Below are 22,272 nucleotides of genomic sequence, written 5' to 3'. Positions count from 1 at the left end.
TAGTAGCTATTCCATAGAAAGGCAACAATGGGAAAAAATAATCTGTTAATCAGACAGATTAGTTAACATATAGCAATGAGATGAAAGGAAACAAATAGAGATGCATAATGCAGAATTTGAACCAGGAATTACTTGAATCTTAAAGGAAATCCTTAAGCAAAATTCAGATACATTTATAGCCCACAAAGAAATCAGACAACAAAATCCTGATTTTCCTGCCATTTAGCATTTAGGACACTTGTGGCAGCCTCCTCTACACCCAAATTCTATGGAAGATGTGATAATACAGCCACTGTATTATCATTACAGTGCTGCTATATATAATATGTTAAACTATTTACCTGTAATAGGCATTTCAAAAAGTTTTAAGTTGAAACTAGTAAACCCAAAATGATGTAGTATGGGATAAGGGTGAACCAGGCAGCATTATGTGAAGAGGAACTGAAGCATAAGCAGTGCTAAGAGTAGGTCCTAGAGGTACACTGATGGGGCAACAACCTCTGGGGATGCCCAACAAAGGAGTGCTGCCCTGCTTTGGAACCAAGATTAAGAACAGTTGATATAGACCAAGTAGGTCTTCTTGTAGCTCCGGCCAGGGAATGACAGAGATGGGCACTTGTTTTTGTCTGCTGCTCTCCAGTTCCCAGGAGGGGATAGGAGAGCAGCACCACAGCCAGGATCAAAGCTCACAGCCAGGCAGTGGTAGCTGCAGAATGAGGTTGCGGGATATGAGTGCCAGACCCCCTAAGACACTTGAAGAATCAAGACTTTAATAGGTATCTTGTTAGAGAACGAATGAAAACAAAAATCAGGCACAAACAGTATAGTAAACTGCATCAGTTAAATAATACACACTACACATCATGTCTTTTTAAACACCTCTGGGGCAGCTTCTGGAACCATGGCTCCACCTTAAACAATTTATATGATATTTCTTCCTTTTTATGCATGGTTTCATTCTTCAGTGATATTGAATTGAAATTACTATTAGAAAATGTTCATTCTATTGAAAATATTGCAATAAAAATGAAACTAAAGTTTGTAGTGCACAACAAAGAAGTCTGGGTGACCTTTATTTGATAGGACAGCTTGTCCCAGTGTGCCCTAATAGGATTTACCTGTGCTCACTGAAGACCGAGTTGTCCAAGACAATCTTCTCTAAGAGCTCAATGAGCTCATTTGGAAGGTCTGCTGTCATGAAGGCTTTCACAGTGACAGACACCTCCTCAGGGTCTTGGGTTTCAGACAGAGCTGTTTGGACAACCTGACAAGAGGAGAAATAGGACAGCCTTCATTTGGGAAAAATACACAAGTTAACAGTGCAAAGTACAAACAATGATTTTTATTACCATCCCCATAAAAGGGGATCCCGGCGTGCGGGATGCAGACGGTGAAAATACCAGCACCGGATTCCAACAGCACCGGGGTCCAGGTTCCAGAATCCCAACCGCCGGCATCTCGAAGGGAGGTTAGGTTCAGGCACAGGGGAGGGAGGGTAGGGGTAAGGGTTAGTGGTAGGATACTTACCTATTGGTGTCCGGATTCTGAACGGCTGCATCCCGACCACCAAGATCTCATACCCAACCCCCATAAAAGTATTATTGAGTAGAACATAACCTGATCAATCAGTGGTCTCCTGTAGGGGTTGCTTTCTAACAATACACTGGCCCACAATTCTGGATCTTTACGTCGTACCAGATACCTTGATAGACTTTTGAAAAGTGAGTTTTCATTGCAAACCTGAAGAGAAAAAAAAATAAAAATTGTACATTATATTATATATACACACGACATTTAATTCTGCAAATAATACTGAGCAAGACTGCGCACATTACTATACATAGGTTTAGGGATTAATATAGTTGTAGAAATGCCATTATGTTTGATCAATTTATCAACACGTCCTAAAAAATATTATGAAATATTATTTTAAACTCAAAATATAGAAACATCATCATAGACCGAGAACTTTGCCTTCGTTAAACACAGAAAGACCTACACTGATTAGTTCCAGGTCACATTGTCCTCGCTCGTATGCCACACACGCCAGATGGGGATCTCTCTTTTCACAATACTTCCCAACAACACGGCTGTCATAGTATGGGTTTTCACGAAGGAAACGTTCTGGATTATTATTGCTGTCTATATAAATCTTAGCCAAAGCATTGTGAGTAGCTGGCTCCTCACAGCCTTCATGGATCCTGGATTCCAACCACGGCAAAAGTAATTTTAACCTGAAGTGGCAAAAGAAAATTTATATTTGACTAATATGTCCAACAAAGGGTGCACTACAACAGCCCTACAATAATTTAATTATCTTGAGTTTAATTAGTACATGTCACACCTCAAGTTTATCTAGAAAGTAGCACCACTGGAAGCAGGACAAAAGAAGAACTTTAATTTCTCCAGTTTCCATACATAGCAACTGATCTAGACATGAGTTACGTTTTTTTTTTTGTTTCAAACTGTTAAGGCGCATACACACTTCAGGATAATGCTCATGGAACGAATCGTTAAGTGTTTGCCGGGCTCAATGTCGTTAACGACATTGAGTCTATACACTGAACGATATAGTTAACGGTATCATTCAGTGACGTCACCGGCAGCATCCCTGAAAATGCATGGCCTGTATGTTCAGGCTATGAAAGATATCGTTAACGATCTGCGGGAGCGCGCAACGTTCACAATATCTTGCATACACACTGGACGATAAGAGAATTTTTGGTCACTTAACATTGAATCATATTCTCTTAAGCAGGCTGGGGGACACTGGACCATGGAATTGTGGATGGGGACCAAGGAGCTGGCACTTAAATTAAAACTTGTAACTTTAAATATAAGCTCCTCCCCTCCGCAACTCCCCACAAGCCAGCCAGTGCACCTTCAAAATAGCCCGGAAAGCAGTCACCCAGTGCAACTGTTAGAACAAAATAAAGCAGTAGGGAAGAGTCAATAGAGACAAAAACCAGCACGACTAAGCAGGCTGATGAACACTGCGTTCCCTCCCTCACGCTCAAAGACTTGTCTGGCACAGTTGTATCAGATACGACCATACCAGACTGGGCTTTACCTGACATGGTCATATCTGATAGGACCAGTCAGAAATGCCCACTGGGCGGCTGCGGGAAGCTAATCTTCCCACAGCCGCCTATATCAGAGGGACCTCCTGGTCCTTCTCCACCCACGGCTGCAACCCAGTGTGTCCCGATCACTGCTGGCCGCAGTGATCGGACACCAAGCATCACCCCCCCTTCCAGCGTGGTTGACATCCATTGTAGCAACTCTACAACCGGAAAAAAGGTGCCTTCCCCCACGTAGCCTGGGCAATAAAAGTATCCAGGTCCGGCCCAAAGAGAACGCCCCTACCAAACGAAACAGACCAAGGAACAGGTCGAATCTGAATCCGCCCCAAGCGTGGAGCCAAAGTGTGGTCGTAGCTGAAACCCTGGAAGCCACATGAGCACCATCATGCCTGGCCGTACGCACAGTCAGCTGCACAGCAAAGCTGTTCCGCCAAGTCCAGTAGGGAAACAGTGGACAAATCACTCTGATGCCCAGCGACGAGTTTGCCAGCCTATGTCTCCAAAGCTCGAGGACCTGAGACAATCTTTCAATAGGTAACTCACAGGGTCCTTAAGGGACAAAACCCAGAGCGGGTAGCCACACAGATAGCTAAACGTGCCCCCGCAGAGTCAAGCACGAGAGGCAATTCCCAGTTGGATACATGATCTGGCGGACCCACCCATTTGGGAATCCACAACCAAGCAGTCCCAAGAGTGGCGCAGCCATGAAATCTTCTACACTGTGACTTGTGGAAGACTTCAGTTCTTCATTCTCTAGAACCACAGCACAAGAAGCAGGCATCCTGGTTCCCGCACTGAGGAACCAGGCGCAGCAGCAACTCCAAACTGATCCTTTCGCTGAAGCACTACCAGCGTACCTAAGTCGGGGACCGACCAACAAAGCATGTGTCCCACACTGGCTCCGCCAGGGTAGAAGTGGTGCCTCTAGACAGCTGCACCTCACCAGGCCCCACTTGACAGCATAAAGCATCCCCGGACCACCTGTTCACTTGCTATGGCATAATATCTTGGGTCGGGTGGCCAGCCTTGTAAAATCACATTGCCCCTGGCATTGTAGGGAACAGTGCTTAAACCGGAGTACCCGGAGGAAACCCACGCAAGCAGAGAGAACATACAAACTCCACACAGTCAAGGCCGTAGTGGGAACTGAACCCATAACCTCAGTGCTGTGCGGCAGTAATGCTAACCATTACACCGCCTGTGCTGCCCCAACTTCAGGTAACAGCTGTTTGACGTAAGCATGGCCACCCCCAAGCCCGAGAGGCCCTGGGAAGGTGGAGGTACGTGCAGCTTACAGACTCAGCGCTATAGTGATAACATTAGCCTTAACTAGTGCCTACTATTGCCCCAAAATGTACAGCAGGTTTAACACTTAAATGATAGGTGGAACAAGGACAAGTCTCAGTGTCACTTACATTAAAACCAAGACTCAAAAGAAATAGTTACTTAACCTTCCACCACCCGATAGCCGAGAGGAGGAGCCATCTCCCAGCCTGGATGAGATCCATCGGGAAAAACCACTTCCAGCGTGCCACGCAGGCTGCACAGACTCCATCACTGCTGGGGGGGGGGGTAACTATGCCGCCTGAAGCTCCACCCCCCCCAGCACCGTGGCAGCTCACTCTTCTAGCGCCAGTGACCAACCACTCATCTACATGGGGAAGACACTGGCGGCTGTAGTCCGGACCCCAGCGCACTCCACTACAGGAAGCCATCGCACAGAGGAAGATGGCGCAGCCATCATAGCCCGCACTGGCACCCTGCACCCTCTAAAAGGGTGAGGTACCCGCAAGTCCCAGTGTCCAAGAGGCGGGCAAGCAGCTGCACTCCCACTGTACTCTGCCACATGCACCGTACAGCACAGACTAAATAAAATATATTTTACAAATGAAAATATAACTAACTAACTAATGGGGGCTGCGCTGCAGCCCCCTGGAATCGTGCCCAACTCCACGGGCACCTAAAACACACACTGGCTTGTGGGGAGATGGAGGGGAGGAGCTTATATTTAAAGTTACAAGTTTTAGTTTAAGTGCCAACTCCTTGATCCTCATCCACAATCCCATGGTCCAGTGTCCCCCAGCCTTGCTGCTAGAGAAACTGTGAATGACTGAACGATAACGTTCACAATATCGGCCACTGTCTATACGGCTTTTTAGAAGCTTGGAACCAGGACTATTTTAAACATTTTATCTTTAGTGGCATCTGATCACCACTCACATGTCCTTAACTACCTTCCACAGACTAATCGCCAAGTCATAAAAGATGTTGGGGCAGATGTACTAAACTCTGGAAAGTGATAAATTGGAGAGTGATAAACTATCAGCCACTCGGCTCCTAACAGTCATGTTACAGGCTGTGCTAGAAAAATGACAGTTTATCACTCTCCAGAGCTTAGTACATTCTCCCCTGTTGTCTGTATGTAAGTTCTGAGCAGCTAGATGCAGAGGGACAGTAGAGGTAAATTTAACTTACTGACTTCTACTAATCTCCATAGCATTAACCAGTAAATTGTAAATATCACTTCAGGAGTTTCAAAGACAGCAGCTCTGAGATTAATTAATTTAAGTAGTAGAAAAACTAATACTAAATTGACTAATTTAAGAGGTAGGCTGACAGTCACTAGGGAACTTTTATTAGTTTTCTCATATCAAACATACTAGTCAATATTCCGAACTTAAAAAGTTTCACTCTCTGTTCTGCCATCTAAAGAACTGCATTTATCGATGGCACAGAGTGACTATGCATTAAAACCTGCACAGCGTTACCAGTTCTCCTATACCTGCCAAAAATGTATAACAACAATATAAGAGGAGGCAAGCTTCAGATACCAACCGGTTCCTTTTTTCAACTTCAGCAACCAGCTCATCAGTGGAAAACTGGCCCCTCACCACCAGGATGAGGTTTTTTATGACATCCTCAGAGCAATCCACATCAAGTAAACCACCGATAACCACAGGTAACCGACTTGGATTAACCTTTTGGAAAACAAAGAATTTAGAGTCACAAGAAAAAAAAAAATAACTTATAAGGAATTCCAACAGAACCTGCAAGTTGACCATTACAATACAAACACACACTCAACATGAAAAGTTCCCATATAAAAAACATGTTTTGGGGTGTGATTTAGCAAGTGAAACAAATTTCATGATACCCATTTATTTTATGGAGAAAAATAAATTCAACTGTCACACTTTTACTGAGGAACATATTTAATATTTTAAGGACAAACAAAATGACATACCTTCTGTACATATATCTCAATATATTTCTGCAAATTGTTTCTGTACAGATACAGCACAAGATCATGTACAAAGTCAAAACGGTCACATACAATTATGAGTGGCAGCTGGTCTGTAAGTTTAGCTTCCTGCAACAAGGCATAAAACAAGTTAAAAAAAATGAGTAAATAAACAAACATCAAGAACTATCCTAGCAAGGTCAAAATGTTGTACATGTTTATAAAATCCTAAAGTATGTAAGAATACATATTCTATAATTATACATACACACATATATATATATATATATATATACATACACACGGAAATATCAAACAAAGATGATTTGATAAAACATAGCCAAGAAAATATATGGGACACAAATGCATGCTACTATAAGTTGTAACTTAAGAGGTTTATTTCTGGACTAGGGGTAAATAATTGTATGCAAAATCAATAGATCAAGTTTCTGTACTTTGCACTCTAGGGCTAGGAATCTAAGTTCCAATAAAACAAATAAAGGAATCCTTAATATGCATAATTATTTTTCACATGACAATCCTACATACACAATTACACCAAAAATAGAGTGGGAAATCCGTATAAGATTTACCTTGTACATGTCCTGCTCATTCCACAGATAGAAGGAAAAGCACATATAATAACAAGAACTTCCATCAGGGACATGTTTAAATACATTAAAATCACTCTATATGGGGCTCTACTTCTAAAACGTGTCATGAAATGTAAGCACTTAAAAAGGATAAAGCTAGGGGATTGCAGCTAAATTTAGAATGTAATACTATTATGCAAGACAGATCCAAAGGGGACTGAAGCTCCAGAGTCAGCTCTGTGGCTTCCATACTTTGTATACTCGGAGTTCAGGTGTGTGAGGTCAGGCCAGCAGCACAATTAATGCAAAGCCACATATTTAGTGCTCATCTCCATCGACAGTTTAATCTCATGATTGGAAATCAACCATAAAGTATGAAAAGTAACTTTCAATAATGTCAGTTTGAAATGTTCTATGAAACTAAAATGCCAGTTAATAAGGTTGATAGCTGGCTCTAAAATTACTATATTCAGTAAGGTTTTACATTTCTGTACTCACAGCCTTTTTAAAAGCATGGGTAAGGCATAATAGGATAGCACTAATCTGCCCCCACCACTCTCACCGGTCTACATAAACAGAAAAACTTCCCAGCACAAATCATCCTCGCATGTTCTTATATCATGACTGTTGCTGACATATCATCCAACCATAGGCCCTGTGAAATCACGACTATGTACTCACACTGATCACTCTACAACAAAACTGCTCATCCATTATTTACTTCTAATCTATCCAATCTTATCCCATTAACGTCCCAATATACTCAGCATTGGATTTACGAAACCCTAGTTTTTTACATTATTTTATCTGCCATATTTAAAAGGTCAACAATAGTAAAAGCAAAATGATGTTTGTTTTGCTTAAAGTATTATTGCCCTTTTAAGTCTGGCATACAAAGGGGCTGATTCAGCAGTGCATGCAAGTGCAATGCTGAATGCAGATTCCCGATTATAGGGAATCGGCGTGTGTGCAGGACCCGTTGCGTAAACGCACGCTGCCCCTTCAATGCCTCTGCCTGATTGAAAGGCAGAGGCATTTAAGGGGCGGTGCGGGGTCACCCAGCATTCCCAAAATGAGGGCGTGTCCTCCCCATTTTCCGGGAGTGGCAAGGCCAGGGACTGTGTCGACGGACGTAGTTTCCTGGCTCGCTAGCCGGCCAGAGTAAGCCGAGGGTAACCCAGCTGGCAAGCGGCCCAGTGCCATCCACCATCGCGACCATCGGTGATCCCAGCCTGTGATAGTGCTGGGATCGCAACTGCAGCAGTGGGTGTCATACACCTCCTGTTGCATTTGGATTTGCAAGGTCGGAATTGCAAAGCTGCTTGCATGCAGCTTTGCAATTCCATCCACTGCTGAATCACCCCCAAAAATCTGTATTTTGTAAATCCACTGTAGTCATCTTCAAATCTATATGTCCCTAAATCCTCTGTAGTCATCTTCAAAGTAGGTACCCTTCCTCAAAAACAGACAAGGCACTGATTCTACTTTCTCCATACTACACCTTCTGAATTACACACCGAACCATTCCTTGCTTTCCTTAAATCAACCTAATCATTCTATTCTCCTCTCCACCTTCATCTTGTAGTCCAGTCCTATTCATCAATTCCTTGATAACTTTGCTGCCTGGCTCACTTGCTTCCCATCCTTTCATACCATTGACAACCACACGGTCTTCTATTGAGTAACAAATCCACTAATTCACTATGCAGTACCACCTCTACACTGAACACATCCAAATCTACTCCTATTACCGAACATCTCTTATTTCTCTACCTCCCCACACGGGATGTCCCAATGCTAATTAAAGCGAAGCTCAACATGTCCAAAACTGGGCTCATTACCAGTAACTTTATGACTACAATGAGCAATGCTCTTATAGACTTATCTTTCATGAGAGGCGTGTATAAAATTATTATATCTGGGAAGATTAAGAATTTTACACTATATTTGATGTCTTGCATAACCCTAAAACATTGCTAAACATCCACAAGTCTAGATGTTACATTCCTGTCCATACTCAAAACATTAGACATGGGATTAGTAGTGTGGGCAATATGCTAATGGACAACTGAAAAAAAAAAAAGAGAAAATTAAAGTCTAAATATTTTCTTCTGTAATTTAAGGATTTGTGTTTTGTTTAATTATTCTATCCTATGAGTTTCTGGATAAATATATATCCACTTTTTAAGATCACGTTTGTTATGATCACGATTAGTGGAGGACAGTAAAAAACAGACTATGAGCATAGGAGCAGCCTTTAAGAACAAGAACAATCACATTTTCAGTCAGACATAGCAAGCACAATTACCTTGAGAAAGTTTTTCACTCGCTCTGGATCATAGCAGTTACTCTCTCTACAAATTCTCTCAACCTCCTTTATCTGTCCGGTTTTGCAGGCTGCCTGAATATACTTAAAATGGACATCAGGATCCTGGCTGAAGTTAACAATAGAACCCAAGAAATAAAAAAGCCCTGCAAAACAAAAACAAAGCCTCAAATCAATGTTTTTCATCAGTGTCCTGTTCATCAACTGTAACAGTAGGTAATGGCTGTTGCATTTCATTATCCCATTTATTGGCTATTAGGATGTGGCTTTATTATTTTGGGTAGGAGCTTTCATGGCCTGCAGGTGGAACTCTTGCTATGGGAGTGGGTGATACGGTTTGACAAAACATTCACAAAAGATGGACAGAAACCTATATATGTAACTTCTCACTTCCCAACTATGGAACTTTTAAATTGCAATATTTCTTATTACTGATTCTCAATATCTTCAGTTAATCAATCCTAGTATCTGGTCTGTCTATGGTATAATGAATCAAACTTAAAGGCTCTACTTAAAACAAATAATGGCTGCAGTCTTTAAACAAACAAGACAACCATTAACTAGATTTCAGAGGGGATTTTTTCCTTGATATAATTTACTATGAATTAATCTAATCTTCATGTAAAGATAAATTCACTGTTGATAAGGAGAAGTCCAATATTCCAATTTATAAATGTAAGAAATATCAGACCATAATCTTATTTGCCCAAATCACGCATTATAACTTACAAACGACGTCTCTGTGTTTTCTGCTACGCACCTTCAAAACTCTTGAAAGATTCAAAGAGTTCAATGAGAGACTGGGTAGAAAGCTGCTCGTGGTATTTGGATGCAACTTGGACACATATCTGTAGATTTTGCCGGATGTTTGCAGAGAGCATGGCACGCAAGCACTCCAGAGAGTCTTCAACAGATAGGGAGCCAAAATAGTTAACAAGCCACTGAAAATACAAAGTAGGGATAAAATGGGTTAACAATGTAATTGCTGCTACACCAGTCTCTAGCATACTTTAAAAAAAATAAAATAAAGAAAATAACAAAAATGCCTGTAAAAAAATTAGTTACTCCAGTTTGAGAGATCAAACATATAATGAAAGATCAAATCTGTATCAGCAACCATTACAGCTCTGTATAAAGTGCGCTTCATTATTAAGGGCCAGCAACTGTCTCAGGAAATAACTTTGCTAAAATGACTGAGCTACTTGGGTGAGTGATCAAAAGAAAACTGAAAAAACCTACACTAATTATAATAGTACTCTCTGCATGCAAGTGCTGTATGTAGACTTAAATGTTAGCTTAACACTTCTGGGAGGCTTCAAGGGATGTAGGAAGAAGTTGCCTGGAGCAAATATAATTTAGACATTGAAGCCTATGCACAAAATGTAAGATATTATGTGTATATGGCAGAGGAAGGAGCATGGAGGGAAATTTGTTTGCGCTAATTTTTTAAACATTCATAGCCCACAAGGTGCTATTCAAAACATACCTTTAACTAGTATCTAATTAGTTTGTGCATAATTAGGGTAAACTTTCTAATATCTATCCTGCTTGCAAGGCATTGAGAACATCTCCTCTGAACCAACAAGTTAAAATACTGTCCATTTATATCGATGTTATAATTTACAAAGGTGAAGAAAAAGTTAATGTACTGGCAAGTCATTTCATAAATTACACTGCACGTCTATGTGAATATTCTTACAGAGTCTACTGTTCTTTAATACAGGTCTACTAAGTCAGGACACTGCAGCTGGTAAAAGACAAGTCATATAAACCATACTGCATAGTGAACATTGTAATCCATATATAGTTTATAATTTTGCCTTTGTATTTATCCAACATTAAAAAGATACAAATATTAAGGTATAAAGCAATTGCTATTCTGCTAATGCCATAGTGTCAATCTTCTTTCTGGGTCATAATACTGCTCCAGTGCAGTAAACCCCTAAATTTGGTCATAACCTGTACACACGCTATGCTATACTGGACACAAACACCACAAGGATAGGTCTTCATTAAATAAGTCAACTTAGAATAAGTATAGTTGGAGTTCAATGGGGGTGGGGGTGGGGGGTTGTGTCATGATGTATGAAGGGGCGATAGGGTGCAAAATAATACATGGTGCTGAAGGGACCTACTTCGTCAGGCTAAATGGGCAAAGCATGTCCTGCAAATACCGCCCGTTGCCTGCCGCTTCTAACTCCTCCTGCTTACGGCCGAATTTAATTAGCCGCGAAAAGTGCAGTTTGGAGAAAAGTTCTCACTGATTTGCACTTTCGCCTGTTTTCATAGTATGTCCATATTCAATTCCTCTGAGTTTTCGCATATGCGAAAACTCCATAGGCAAAAAAGTTTCTCCAGCAAAAGGCAGGAGAAAAAAGATGTGCAAATTCCATATTTAGGGGTACAAATGTGGGGGACTTGGTTCAGAACCCTTTGGACACCCCCCTAATGACTAATTCACCCTCCAAAAAAAGAGACGTAATTTTTGGGGCAACAATGAGAAAAGTGTTGGAAAAATGGGGAAAAGAGTGAGGGGGCTGGTACTTTGGGGGGATATATGGATGGGACAGGTGTTTTTGGGATTGCACGAGGCTGCAGCAGGTGTATTTTTAAGGGTTTTTTTTTTTTTAAAGAAAAACTTCACTTTAGAGACTTCAAAAAATGCTAGTACCCATTTTCATGTACCCCAAATTTAACCTCATTACTTACTTTTCACAAAAGAAATAGCTTACTATAATTTTTCAGCACTTATGCATATAAGCATATAACAGCCAATTCGGACACTTTAAGAACACAAAAACACTTATTAGGGCAATTCATACACTCTATATTGATTTCTAGTGTTAGTGCAGCTTTTCCTGGGGTACATACTGATATACCAAAAATATTAGGTACTTTTCGCCAGTTTCCCTATTCGCCTATTTTGCGTGTATCCGTGTTGGCGTTTTTTAGAATTGAATACGGAGTGGAAGCGTGCAGGGAAAAGGTATCGCCTAAAATAGACGAAGGGGGCGAAAACATTGTTGCTCGACTTTTCGCGGCTAATTGAATTCTGCCCTAAAACTGAAAACTCATCATAAAACACATAACTACCAACATAGCAAGCAAGCAGTTCTAAAAGGTAAAAAAAATTATATTATATATATATATATATATATATATATATATTAACCAAGTGACATTACATCCAGTTTCAAACAGCATCACTCCTGGACTTTAAAGACCATATTTAAAGTAACTTCCATGATCCTACAATTGAAGCAGGCTTACCTCTGGATTTAGAAGATGAGTGTGGACAACTGCCCGTTTAATATCATACAGATCCGTGAAGTGTTCTAGAGCTCTCTGAAGCAGACCGGCCTTCTCACAAAGCTGGGCAATGTGAGCACGGTCATAGTGTGTAAACATCTGGTTGCCCAAGATAGCATCTGCAACCTAAAGGGACACAAAGGAAGAAAAAAAAAAACGTGAAATAATCTGCAAGGACACTTACCCGTTTAAAGGTTTACTCCATCTAAATTAAATACGTATACATAGATTTTCTGAAAGCTGCCTTTACCTGTGGTGCATGCATTAAATTCATCTCCAGGAGACGTGTCTGCAAGGGACCCTCACTGGGACGGTTGTTCTTCAGAGCATCCAGTAGAAAAGCAGTGCACTGCTGGATAAGGTTGTACTCCATAAATACATCAACAATCTGAGGAAAGAAAACAAAAACCTTTTTATCAAATATAATATGCATTTTAATGCAGTTCTGTAAATAGACATTTTCAGGGACAATATCCCTATCCAATTGAGCTTACAGTTTAGTTTTTGGGGCATCTTTTGTGGTAACACATGAAACTGAACATGGCTCTTTAAACGGTTTCCAAGATTATTCAGTTCTATGAAAACCAAAGTTACACATCTACCACAGATCTTTAATTAGAAACTATTTGGAAGAGATTCAAATAGCCGCGGGGTTTACCACAAAGGTTAAGACCCAGAGGAGGACTTTTCCTCACAGTATCAGGAGCCGCAAGGAAAAGTCTCCGATAATAGGCGCCCTCATGGGGTTTAACCCATAGGGAAACACACTGATTCCACATTTTACACTGAATCAATGGGTTTGTACATGTTAACCCAGTGTTTACTGCATGGGTAAAGGGCTAATTAATTGAATAACTATTCTCCATGCTGCGCTATTAATTGCTGCAGGTCATAGCCTGTGGCTAATTTAATTAAATAGCAATTATTGTAAGGGAGTGAAAGTACATAAATTGCATTATAGTACGTTATACAAACACATACATTAAATATTCTGCTTTACCTGTGTTATATCAGCAAGTGGCTCCTCATCCTGGACCAACATTTGAGCAAACTGCTGACCTTGGTCTGGGTTGATTCTCATGACATTTCGCAGCAGGAAAATCCAGTCAGGGGTGTAGCCAACCTGTAGAGAACACAGATCAAAATAATACCACAGAGAAGAAATGCACCCGTTTAATTTACAAGCGACAACTACAGAGATCAAGCACAGCCAGTCACACCAATATAGCAATCAGGCTGCATAAGGCACAGCTAGGAGACATTCCTCTCTGAAAAGGCTGGTCAATATACATGTTCTTTCTGTAACTATAAATAAGCATACAGCAACACACAAAAACTATCAAGTAAGGGAAAAAGGGGAAAATAGGTAAATGTCAGCATTTAATGGAAACTGCCCCACTTATTGCATAATACCTTTATAACATATGGAATGGAAACATCATATCTTACTACATGTGACTAACTCTACCGACTACAACTAATTTTTGCATACGCATTATAGTAGGGACTCACCTTCTTAGCATACAGTACAATCTTCTGAACTTGCCCAGTCTCTGCAAAGCACTGGATAACTTTGTTGGGAACATTAGCCCTCAGGTACACACTCAAAGCTAATGTAGGGTCCACAGACTTCACAAGATCTCCCAGTTCTTCTGAACATTCCAGCTGTTAGAGGGGGAAATAATCAAGTACATTACTAGTTATTAAATATACTGCAAACCTTTCCTGTTGCCATAGTTGTAGGAGGTAATGAAGTAACCACCACTTTCCAGAGTATATTTTATTTATGGATAGAGAACTAGATCTGAGTAGATAGTAGTAAAGGAAGCATCAGACACCCCATCCTTTCGGCTGTGCACCATGTAAAGAGGATTTGTGAATTATGTGCACAGGACAGGACCAGATTTTACTGTCTACTCTTCGCTTTTCAGCATTTTATTTTTAGATGGATACAAATGCAAAAATGTTCTCCTTAACGCGAGAGAGATCAGATGTAAAACAAAGCACAAGTTAGCTGTAAAGCAGGCACTTTGATCTGATTTCATTGATAAACAAAGAAGGTGGGGACATACCTTAGGGTCCCAATCAATCACATCTTACATTTCTGCAAATGCTGAAATAACTCTAATAACAGAAAACATACTACAGTGCACATCCATTGTTAATGACCTTACTTAAACTGTCAAGCTATTCAATTTAAAGGATATTAAATTATGGGTTTTTGTAGGGATTTTTCCTTGAGAATCTTTTGCCCCGATTCAAAAGTGTAACTCGGTAGAGACTTTCAATTGCAAAATAAGATAAAAAAATATTGCTTTGACATACCTTGTCTTCTTTCAGCCATTTCTCTAGAAGCTGTTTGCGACCCTGTTGAAGTACAGGCCTGCATAATTCCAGAGACTCATATTTATTTAGCTGACCCTGATCCAACAGAATGCCAAAGTATTGCAGCAGTGGGGAGGTCTGACCTGGCTGTGCAGGGACACTTTGAAAGCGACGTATTGTGTCTGGTGTACGAAGAATACCCTAGAATAAATGCATAAGCAGTCAAATGCAATAAACACATGAACAGGGCAGTAAAATACATCAGTAATTAATGTGTTAAAATTACATGGAGCAGCATATCACAAGCAGTCTGCCAAAAAGAAAATTATAATCTGTTGACTGACCCATATGCTCCAAAAAGTTGAAGATTGCTGAATAAGTGACTAAAGAAATCTGGTATTATCAAACTCACCTCTGGAACTCTAAAAACTGGCCATCTTATACAGGAATCTTACAAGGCCCTGTCCTGGGAAATGCTGTTCTTGGATTACATCTCTTTTCAGTAGCTCTCCATCATCTCATTTGATTACAGCATTATCTCAATCTATGTAGATGGTCCCCATCCAACCACTTATTCCAAAAAGGAAACATCCTCTCTGTTCATCTCAAACCAGATTTATGCCATCTCCTCTCTTCAATGTGTTAAACAAATATAACATTATGTAGTCTTTCACCTGGGCAAAACCATATTGGCCCTGCATAATGAGGGTACATTTAAAACTGCAAATACCCTGTCCTAGCCCTACTCTAAGTTACAGTATTAAAGAAAAGCTGCCCAATATTTCTGTGCTACATGCAAAAGTAGACAGTTTCTCTGTATGTAAGAGAATCAAATAAAAAATGAATTTGTACCACTTTCATCACAATATGGCTAAGATTTAGATTTTGCTGCTAACTTTAGTCATATATGGTAATGACATACTGCATATTCCTCCTCCTACTTTAACACCCTACTCCAAAAAAACAAAACCAAACAATTGGTAACATTCACACGGACCTCCATTTCCCTCCCCACATCAATTTGCTGATGGACACGTGTCAGATAACTCCATAGCGGCTTCTCCTCTGCTAATCCCTCCATGAACTTTGTGTACCTTTAACATACAAAGGGTAACCCCTTCCTAATAAAGCCCACCATCAGTCTGTCACCTTACAACAACAAGCCAAATAGCTTTATTTATAGCAATAATTGCACATTCTCCACCTTATATCTTTTCTCCCCTTCACACAAGAAGTCAGACTTGACTAGTTTATTGAACTCATACTACACGAATCTTCGCTTCTCATCCTGCAAACGTTAGGCTTGCTCAGATTGCCCAATTATTTTTTGCCACCTCTATCCGGTACCCCACTTGCACTAATTAGGTCTCCTGCCAAAAATTAGTAAATGTCTGTAACCTCCCACAACAGTACAAGCAACACAGATTTCAGAACTAATCTTGTGAATCTTCTAGTATTTCCATATCAAATAGGTATGGTCAGCCAGGAAAGTGTCCTATTTTATCTACACCCATGTCTACAGCAAGAGACGATTCAACAAGTGTGTGACCTTTGCAAGCTCATCAAATTAAAACGTTGCCTCAATTGTTTCTCAACAGCAGTTTAATTTAACAAGGTATTACCTTAGGAGCATTTGCAGCCACCTTAGCTGCTTCAGAATAATTCCCCTGTGCGAAAAGAGCATTAAATTTGCGAGCAAACAGTTCTTCAGCTCCTGCAAGATTATTACGGACAGCCATGCGCAGAGCTAGATCAGGATTCTGCAGAACGTTTGTGATGTATGGTATTATATTTTCCTCTTCTACACAAACAGAAAGCACCTAAAAAAAAAAAAATGGTACATGTAAGTAAATACCACTGCTAGCATTACAGAAATCTAGTCATGAGAGAGGATCTCTGGGTTGCCTAACCTGTCCCAACTCTTGTATAACAATACACAACACACTACACTACAAGTAGCAGCTGAAGGAGGCATTCGGCCAATTAGTAGTAATATAACCCTTGAACAATTGATAGCAAGCCTGTAGTAGTTAAATAACTACGCAGCCCACGTGTGAGTTTGCCACACCAAAACAATAGTATTAGAGGGGAGGGGCCACAATAATGACATTATGTTTTAATGATACAACGATAAGCAAAAGAATGAGTATATACATTTTATTGGATATGGGTATACAAATAAAAATATACTACAGGTTTATAATAAGCTCCCACTACTGGCTTCTGCCAACATCATTGAATGTAGAGGTTTTACCTGTCCTTTTCTGTTAACGCCAATAATTCCTGCTGTAGCTTCATGAGGTGCAGTGACAAATATGGTCTCTCCACTAATCCTGTTCATATAGATGCAGGTGCCAGTCTCAAGGTCGTAGAGGTGAATGTATCCGTATTTTGTAATCAAGAAAACAACATCATGTTTCCCACTGATCTATAAGGAGATAAAATATAATTAGTATATAGGGACAACAATCACCATAATGCAAAACTGTTCATTCTGGAGAGGAGTTGGAATGCACTCCTTCACATATTTACTGATCACCAGGTGTCTATGCTGGAGGGCTGCAATGTATTAAGCCAATACTGAAACAACTACTTTTACAATACTTATGGCATATTGGGGCAGATGTACCAAGTGCTGGAAAGTGATAAATTGCAGAGTGATACACTACCAACCTATCAGCTTGTTACTGTCATTTTTCAACACAGCCTGTAAAATGACAGAAGCTGAGCGGCTGGTAGTTTATCACTGTCCAATTTATCACTTCACAGAGCTTAGTACATCTCCCCCATTGTTTAAAGAGTCCAAAGTATTACGTGCTAGTTGTCAGCAATCGTCATTCAAGTATACCTGCCATGCAGTTTTGAAGCGTAACGTTAACATTACAGCCTGAGGAACCATAACTGCAATGTACAGGTAATGGACACATACTAATATTACAAAAATTCTTTGGTGGGATAAAAAAATAACACTAAAAATATTTACTATGCTGAATGACCACCTGCTTAATAACATTTTATCTACAAAGTTCACAAAAGAACATACCTGCATTGCTACAGGAAAGTCATTCTGGGCTTCGGGTGGAAAGAAGACATCCACAGCTTTTTTTGGAAAAGGCTGGTTCCCAGTGGGTGGAGTTCCAACTTCTATGATATGCAACTAGAAGGAATAAATAAAAGCTGGTCAATTATATGTACACAGATACATAATATATGCAGATATTATGATGAGGGTTTTTTTTTTTTTTTTAAGCTTTAACTGTAACGGGAACAAGAGCTGTGGATTGTTGAGAAACCTTACTTATGCCACATGCACTATCACCACCACTGACTACTGGTCATAATGGTTGTAGAAAAAAGGATTTTCAGTTATTGAATTTTGGAAAATATCATGACAAGCATAACACATACTATAGGACAACTTTGTAAAGAGGCGATTAACCCTTTTAAAGACAAAACTGACATACTCATAAAAACCACATCAGTGTCTTTGTCAACTGAGTATTAGACTAGACAACTACAAACAACAGAACGGATCTTCAGGAATTATCTCTGCGTTTCCTTTCTTAAAGCCATAAAGCCTGGGGTGAGCTTTATAGCTTTATTATAACTTGACCTGTCCCCTCTTTCTCATTTGTCAATTGCAGCAAATATATAAATAGTAACTATATTGTTTCTCCGGCACTAATGCTGGCCATACACGCTACAATTATCGGGGCGATCCGCCAGATATCGGCGGATCGCCCCGATAATTGTAGCGTGTGTGCGGGCGACCGAGGGTTAAATATTGCTCGGTCGGGCATGCAGGATTGTCCAGCATGCCCGTCCGATGCGATATTTACCCGGTAAACTGTCGGCCGCATCGGGAAGTGTATGCCCAGCACGGCCGACAGACAGACATTTCCTGTGTTCCTTCCTACGGAAGGAACAGGGAAATGTCTCCTCCCCCGGGGGCGGAGCGACATCTGCGGCTGGCAGGCTGCCAGATAAAATGTCTGTTGGTCTGACAGACATTTTATCTGGCTATGTATGCCCAGCATAACAAGGAGTATCAAAGTAACAAGTGGTTATATTGAAACATATAATTCTCAATGTCCTGGAGACATTATAACTCCTACAGCGTTAATTCCAATTTGCTTCACAATTTACAGTAACACATTCTATAAAATATGTTTAAAGATATTGAAAGAAAAACGTGAATTTAATTTTTGGAACATACAAGAAAAACAGTCTTGCACTATAAGCTCTATTTATATTATGTTATTTGGCCTAATGTTGTATTGACTTCTAATTGCCCATTCACGTTTACAAATTAGGAACTGATGCAATCCTTGTATCACGTGGATCAGAACCATTTTCGGGAAAACCAGAAGAAAGCTAATAAATTGGACTCATTGGACTCTGGAGTGAAGAATCACACTTTACCGTTGGGCAGTCTGACCTAGAAATTCGCATGCGGCAGATGCCAGGAGAAGGTTTCCTGACAGAATGTATACAACTGACTGTAAAGTTTATTGGAGGAGAAATAATGGTCTCGGGGTGCTTTTCATGCCTTGGCCTGGGGAAACCTAATACACTGACATTCTAGAGCAGGCCTGGTCAACATGTGGCTTTCCAGTTGTGAAAAAACAAGTCCCAGCAACCTCTGACACAATTTATTCATTCCCCAATAGCAAAATTGTGGCAGGGCATGCTGGAACTTCTAGTTTCACAAGAACTGGAGAGTCACAGATTGGCCAGGCCTGCACAATGGTGCACATCAAACTTTGTGCCAACAGTTTGTGGAGGGCCTTTTCCTGTTACACTATGACAATGCCTCCACGCAAATGCATTGTCTATAAAAAAAAAAAAAATGGATGGCCATTACTCCAAACATTTTTGGGATGAAATAACACTGGCTGTGAAGCAATACTTCCCAACTTCAGTACCAGACATCACTTATGCTCTTATGGCTAAATGGTTGGAAATCTCCATAGCTATCATGTTCCAATTTCTAGATTAAGCCCTCCCAGAAGAGTGGATGCTGTTGTATCAGCAAATGGGAGGAGGATCCACTCTACATTAAGGTCCATGGTTTTGGAGGGAGATGTTCAACAAGTACATACGATTGTGATCCTCAGGTGTGAACATTTACTTTTGGGGATGTAAAATATTTGCATAACAAACAAAAATAAAGTCTGTAAAAAAAAGAAAAAAGTGACAGCAAAACCCCATATAAAGTATATCCTTCAGTATCTAAGCTGATTATAAGTACACATCTCTGCACAGCTTTTGAGCATTAAATACTGCTATTCCTAAAAGACACTGCTGTATTGCCGCAAGATGCCTATGCCTGCTGAAATCCTGTGACCTACAGGCAAAAACACTCTGATCCATCACCTAGCTGATCTGTGTTGAACACAGTGCATTCTGCCGTTAAGATTCCAAATAAGTGATCAGGTGGAACCCAGCCACAAGAAAGAAATACCTGTACTACTCAAAGTGTGAGCAGTTAACACTTATAGTTGGTGAGTATCAAGTGCAGTGGTGTCAAACTTGGACCCTTCAGCTTTTGTGGGACTCCATACCCCAGCATGCCCTGCCACACTTTTAGCATGTCCTAATAGCAAAACTGTGGCACTACATGCTGGGATGTGTAGTTCCACTGCAGCTGGAGGGCCAGAGTTTGACACCACTGATCTAGTGGGTGAGTAGCAGCTGCAGGAGTGGTAAGTGAAAGCAACTAAACTTTAATCCTTTACCCCCTTCCTGTCACATATGCCATTCCATGGGAGATCCCCCTGAAATCTAGGTCATTGGTCACAATAACAATAGAATGGAATTAGCTTGCAGTTATCATGTGAAGTACAATTCATTTGTTTTTATTACTCTTGGCCACAACTGCACCTAAACGTAAATTACAGCACATTATGGTTCAGAATATCATTATACATAGAGCTGTGATAAACCTCCAGTCAAAATTCTTGCCTTTTTTTGCACATGGTACTGAAGACACACAGAAATAATTGATATTTGATTAGACTAACCTTGCCACCAGCTTGGCCTCTTACTGCAAAACAAAACAAGGTTGATTCTTCAGCATTTCCCTCCATTTTGAATTGAGCAAAGCTAGCTGCATGACCCTCAATAGGTTGAGACACTTTCCTATCCACAGAGTAAAGCTGCATCGCTCCAACAACACGGTTTTGCTAAGGAAAGATTATACGGGGGTCAAATGAATCAGGTCATAAAAACACATAAAATAATATCATAGTAAGCTGAGGTTTACAGTATTATATGGATATGAATGTAATCAAACTGTAGATTTTGTTGTCAGGGCACAGAAAAACACTGGGAGAAAAGGTACAGATTTGGTATAAATCCATAATCCGCACAAATGGGAACAGACTTTTCATAGTACACTGTAAAATTGAAGTGGAATCCGCAAGAATGTATATACATTTAAGCTCGCTCTACAAGCTAGGAAAGGTCTGTGCAGCAAAATGCACTATATTTTAGAGCAATTCTGACAATTATGTTTTGTTGATTTTTTTTCATTAATTCCAATTCAGTCTTTGGCAGTCAGAATTTCTCTGCACTGCATAGGAAGATGGATTACATTTTGCAACCGCTCGCCCATAAATGTTATGCTGCAACACCCACATCCCTCCCTGTATCAGAAGATGAGTCACCCTAACAGAGGCTGCTGTCATGTAAGCAGGATTTGGCTGCTGCAAGTGGCCTTTCCAGTCAGGGAAAATAACATGCTTTTATATGGGTGTCGGTATTCTGACCAGCGGCATCCCGACAGCAGGGATTTCATATCCAACCCATTTTCTGCATATAGTTTCAATATTTATCTTAAATACTAGAAATAATGATGAACCCAAACCAGAAATACCTAGAGAGAAATGATATCTCCACTCACATCTTACCTGGGCAGATATTCCAGTAAGCAGCAGCCACTTCTGTTTTGCATCCGTTCGGTAATTAATAATCTGGCATCCTGCCAAGCTGGAATGTCGGTCAAACATCTTTACTGGCTGCGATTCCCCCTCCATGCTCCAATGATAGACAGCATTGTCCGTTACTAGAGCAACAGTGTTCAAAGAGATCCACTTCCAAAAGGTGACATCATCAGTCATGGTGTGAGCCTTCATTTTACTTTTCATTTCAATGTTAAAGATCTGAAGAGTTTTCCCAGCTGCAAACACAAGCAATTAAAGTTATTTAAGTTTCATTAGCAAATTAGTAATACAAACCATTTTCCTGCTGGAAGCCATGGTAGCTGTAAGACATAACAGGTAAATTCCCATCATGCATAAGATGGCTGCAATGCATTAAATGGAAAGTGTTTCAAAAAGCTACAACAATAAAAATAAATTATCACGGAATATGTTAAAACACAAACACCTCTAC

The 22,272-nt window shown here is 40.3% G+C and overlaps 1 protein-coding gene across 2 annotated transcripts in view; it reads right to left on the bottom strand.

The window, feature by feature from the left end:
• The window catches only part of CLTC (clathrin heavy chain), an 81,165-nt gene that overhangs the window by 31,494 nt on the left and 27,399 nt on the right, over positions 1-22,272 (bottom strand). For both annotated transcript variants that reach the window (XM_088481039.1, XM_088481040.1), the window contains exons 3-19: positions 21,789-22,057; positions 20,901-21,062; positions 17,921-18,034; positions 17,132-17,305; positions 16,500-16,697; positions 14,878-15,078; positions 14,065-14,217; positions 13,553-13,675; positions 12,803-12,940; positions 12,514-12,678; positions 10,004-10,184; positions 9,226-9,389; positions 6,328-6,453; positions 5,919-6,061; positions 2,000-2,234; positions 1,618-1,740; positions 1,119-1,264 (exon numbers count right to left, since the gene is read on the bottom strand). In XM_088481039.1, coding sequence (XP_088337165.1) covers positions 1,119-1,264; positions 1,618-1,740; positions 2,000-2,234; positions 5,919-6,061; positions 6,328-6,453; positions 9,226-9,389; positions 10,004-10,184; positions 12,514-12,678; positions 12,803-12,940; positions 13,553-13,675; positions 14,065-14,217; positions 14,878-15,078; positions 16,500-16,697; positions 17,132-17,305; positions 17,921-18,034; positions 20,901-21,062; positions 21,789-22,057 — 2,815 coding nt within the window. The remainder of the gene's footprint in view (positions 1-1,118; positions 1,265-1,617; positions 1,741-1,999; positions 2,235-5,918; positions 6,062-6,327; positions 6,454-9,225; positions 9,390-10,003; positions 10,185-12,513; positions 12,679-12,802; positions 12,941-13,552; positions 13,676-14,064; positions 14,218-14,877; positions 15,079-16,499; positions 16,698-17,131; positions 17,306-17,920; positions 18,035-20,900; positions 21,063-21,788; positions 22,058-22,272) is intronic.

Source organism: Taudactylus pleione, unplaced genomic scaffold (assembly GCF_031769625.1).
Source record: "Taudactylus pleione unplaced genomic scaffold, aTauple2 ptg000260l, whole genome shotgun sequence".
NCBI classification, from domain to species: Eukaryota; Metazoa; Chordata; class Amphibia; order Anura; family Myobatrachidae; genus Taudactylus; species Taudactylus pleione.
This window is presented reverse-complemented; position numbering and strand designations above follow the sequence as displayed.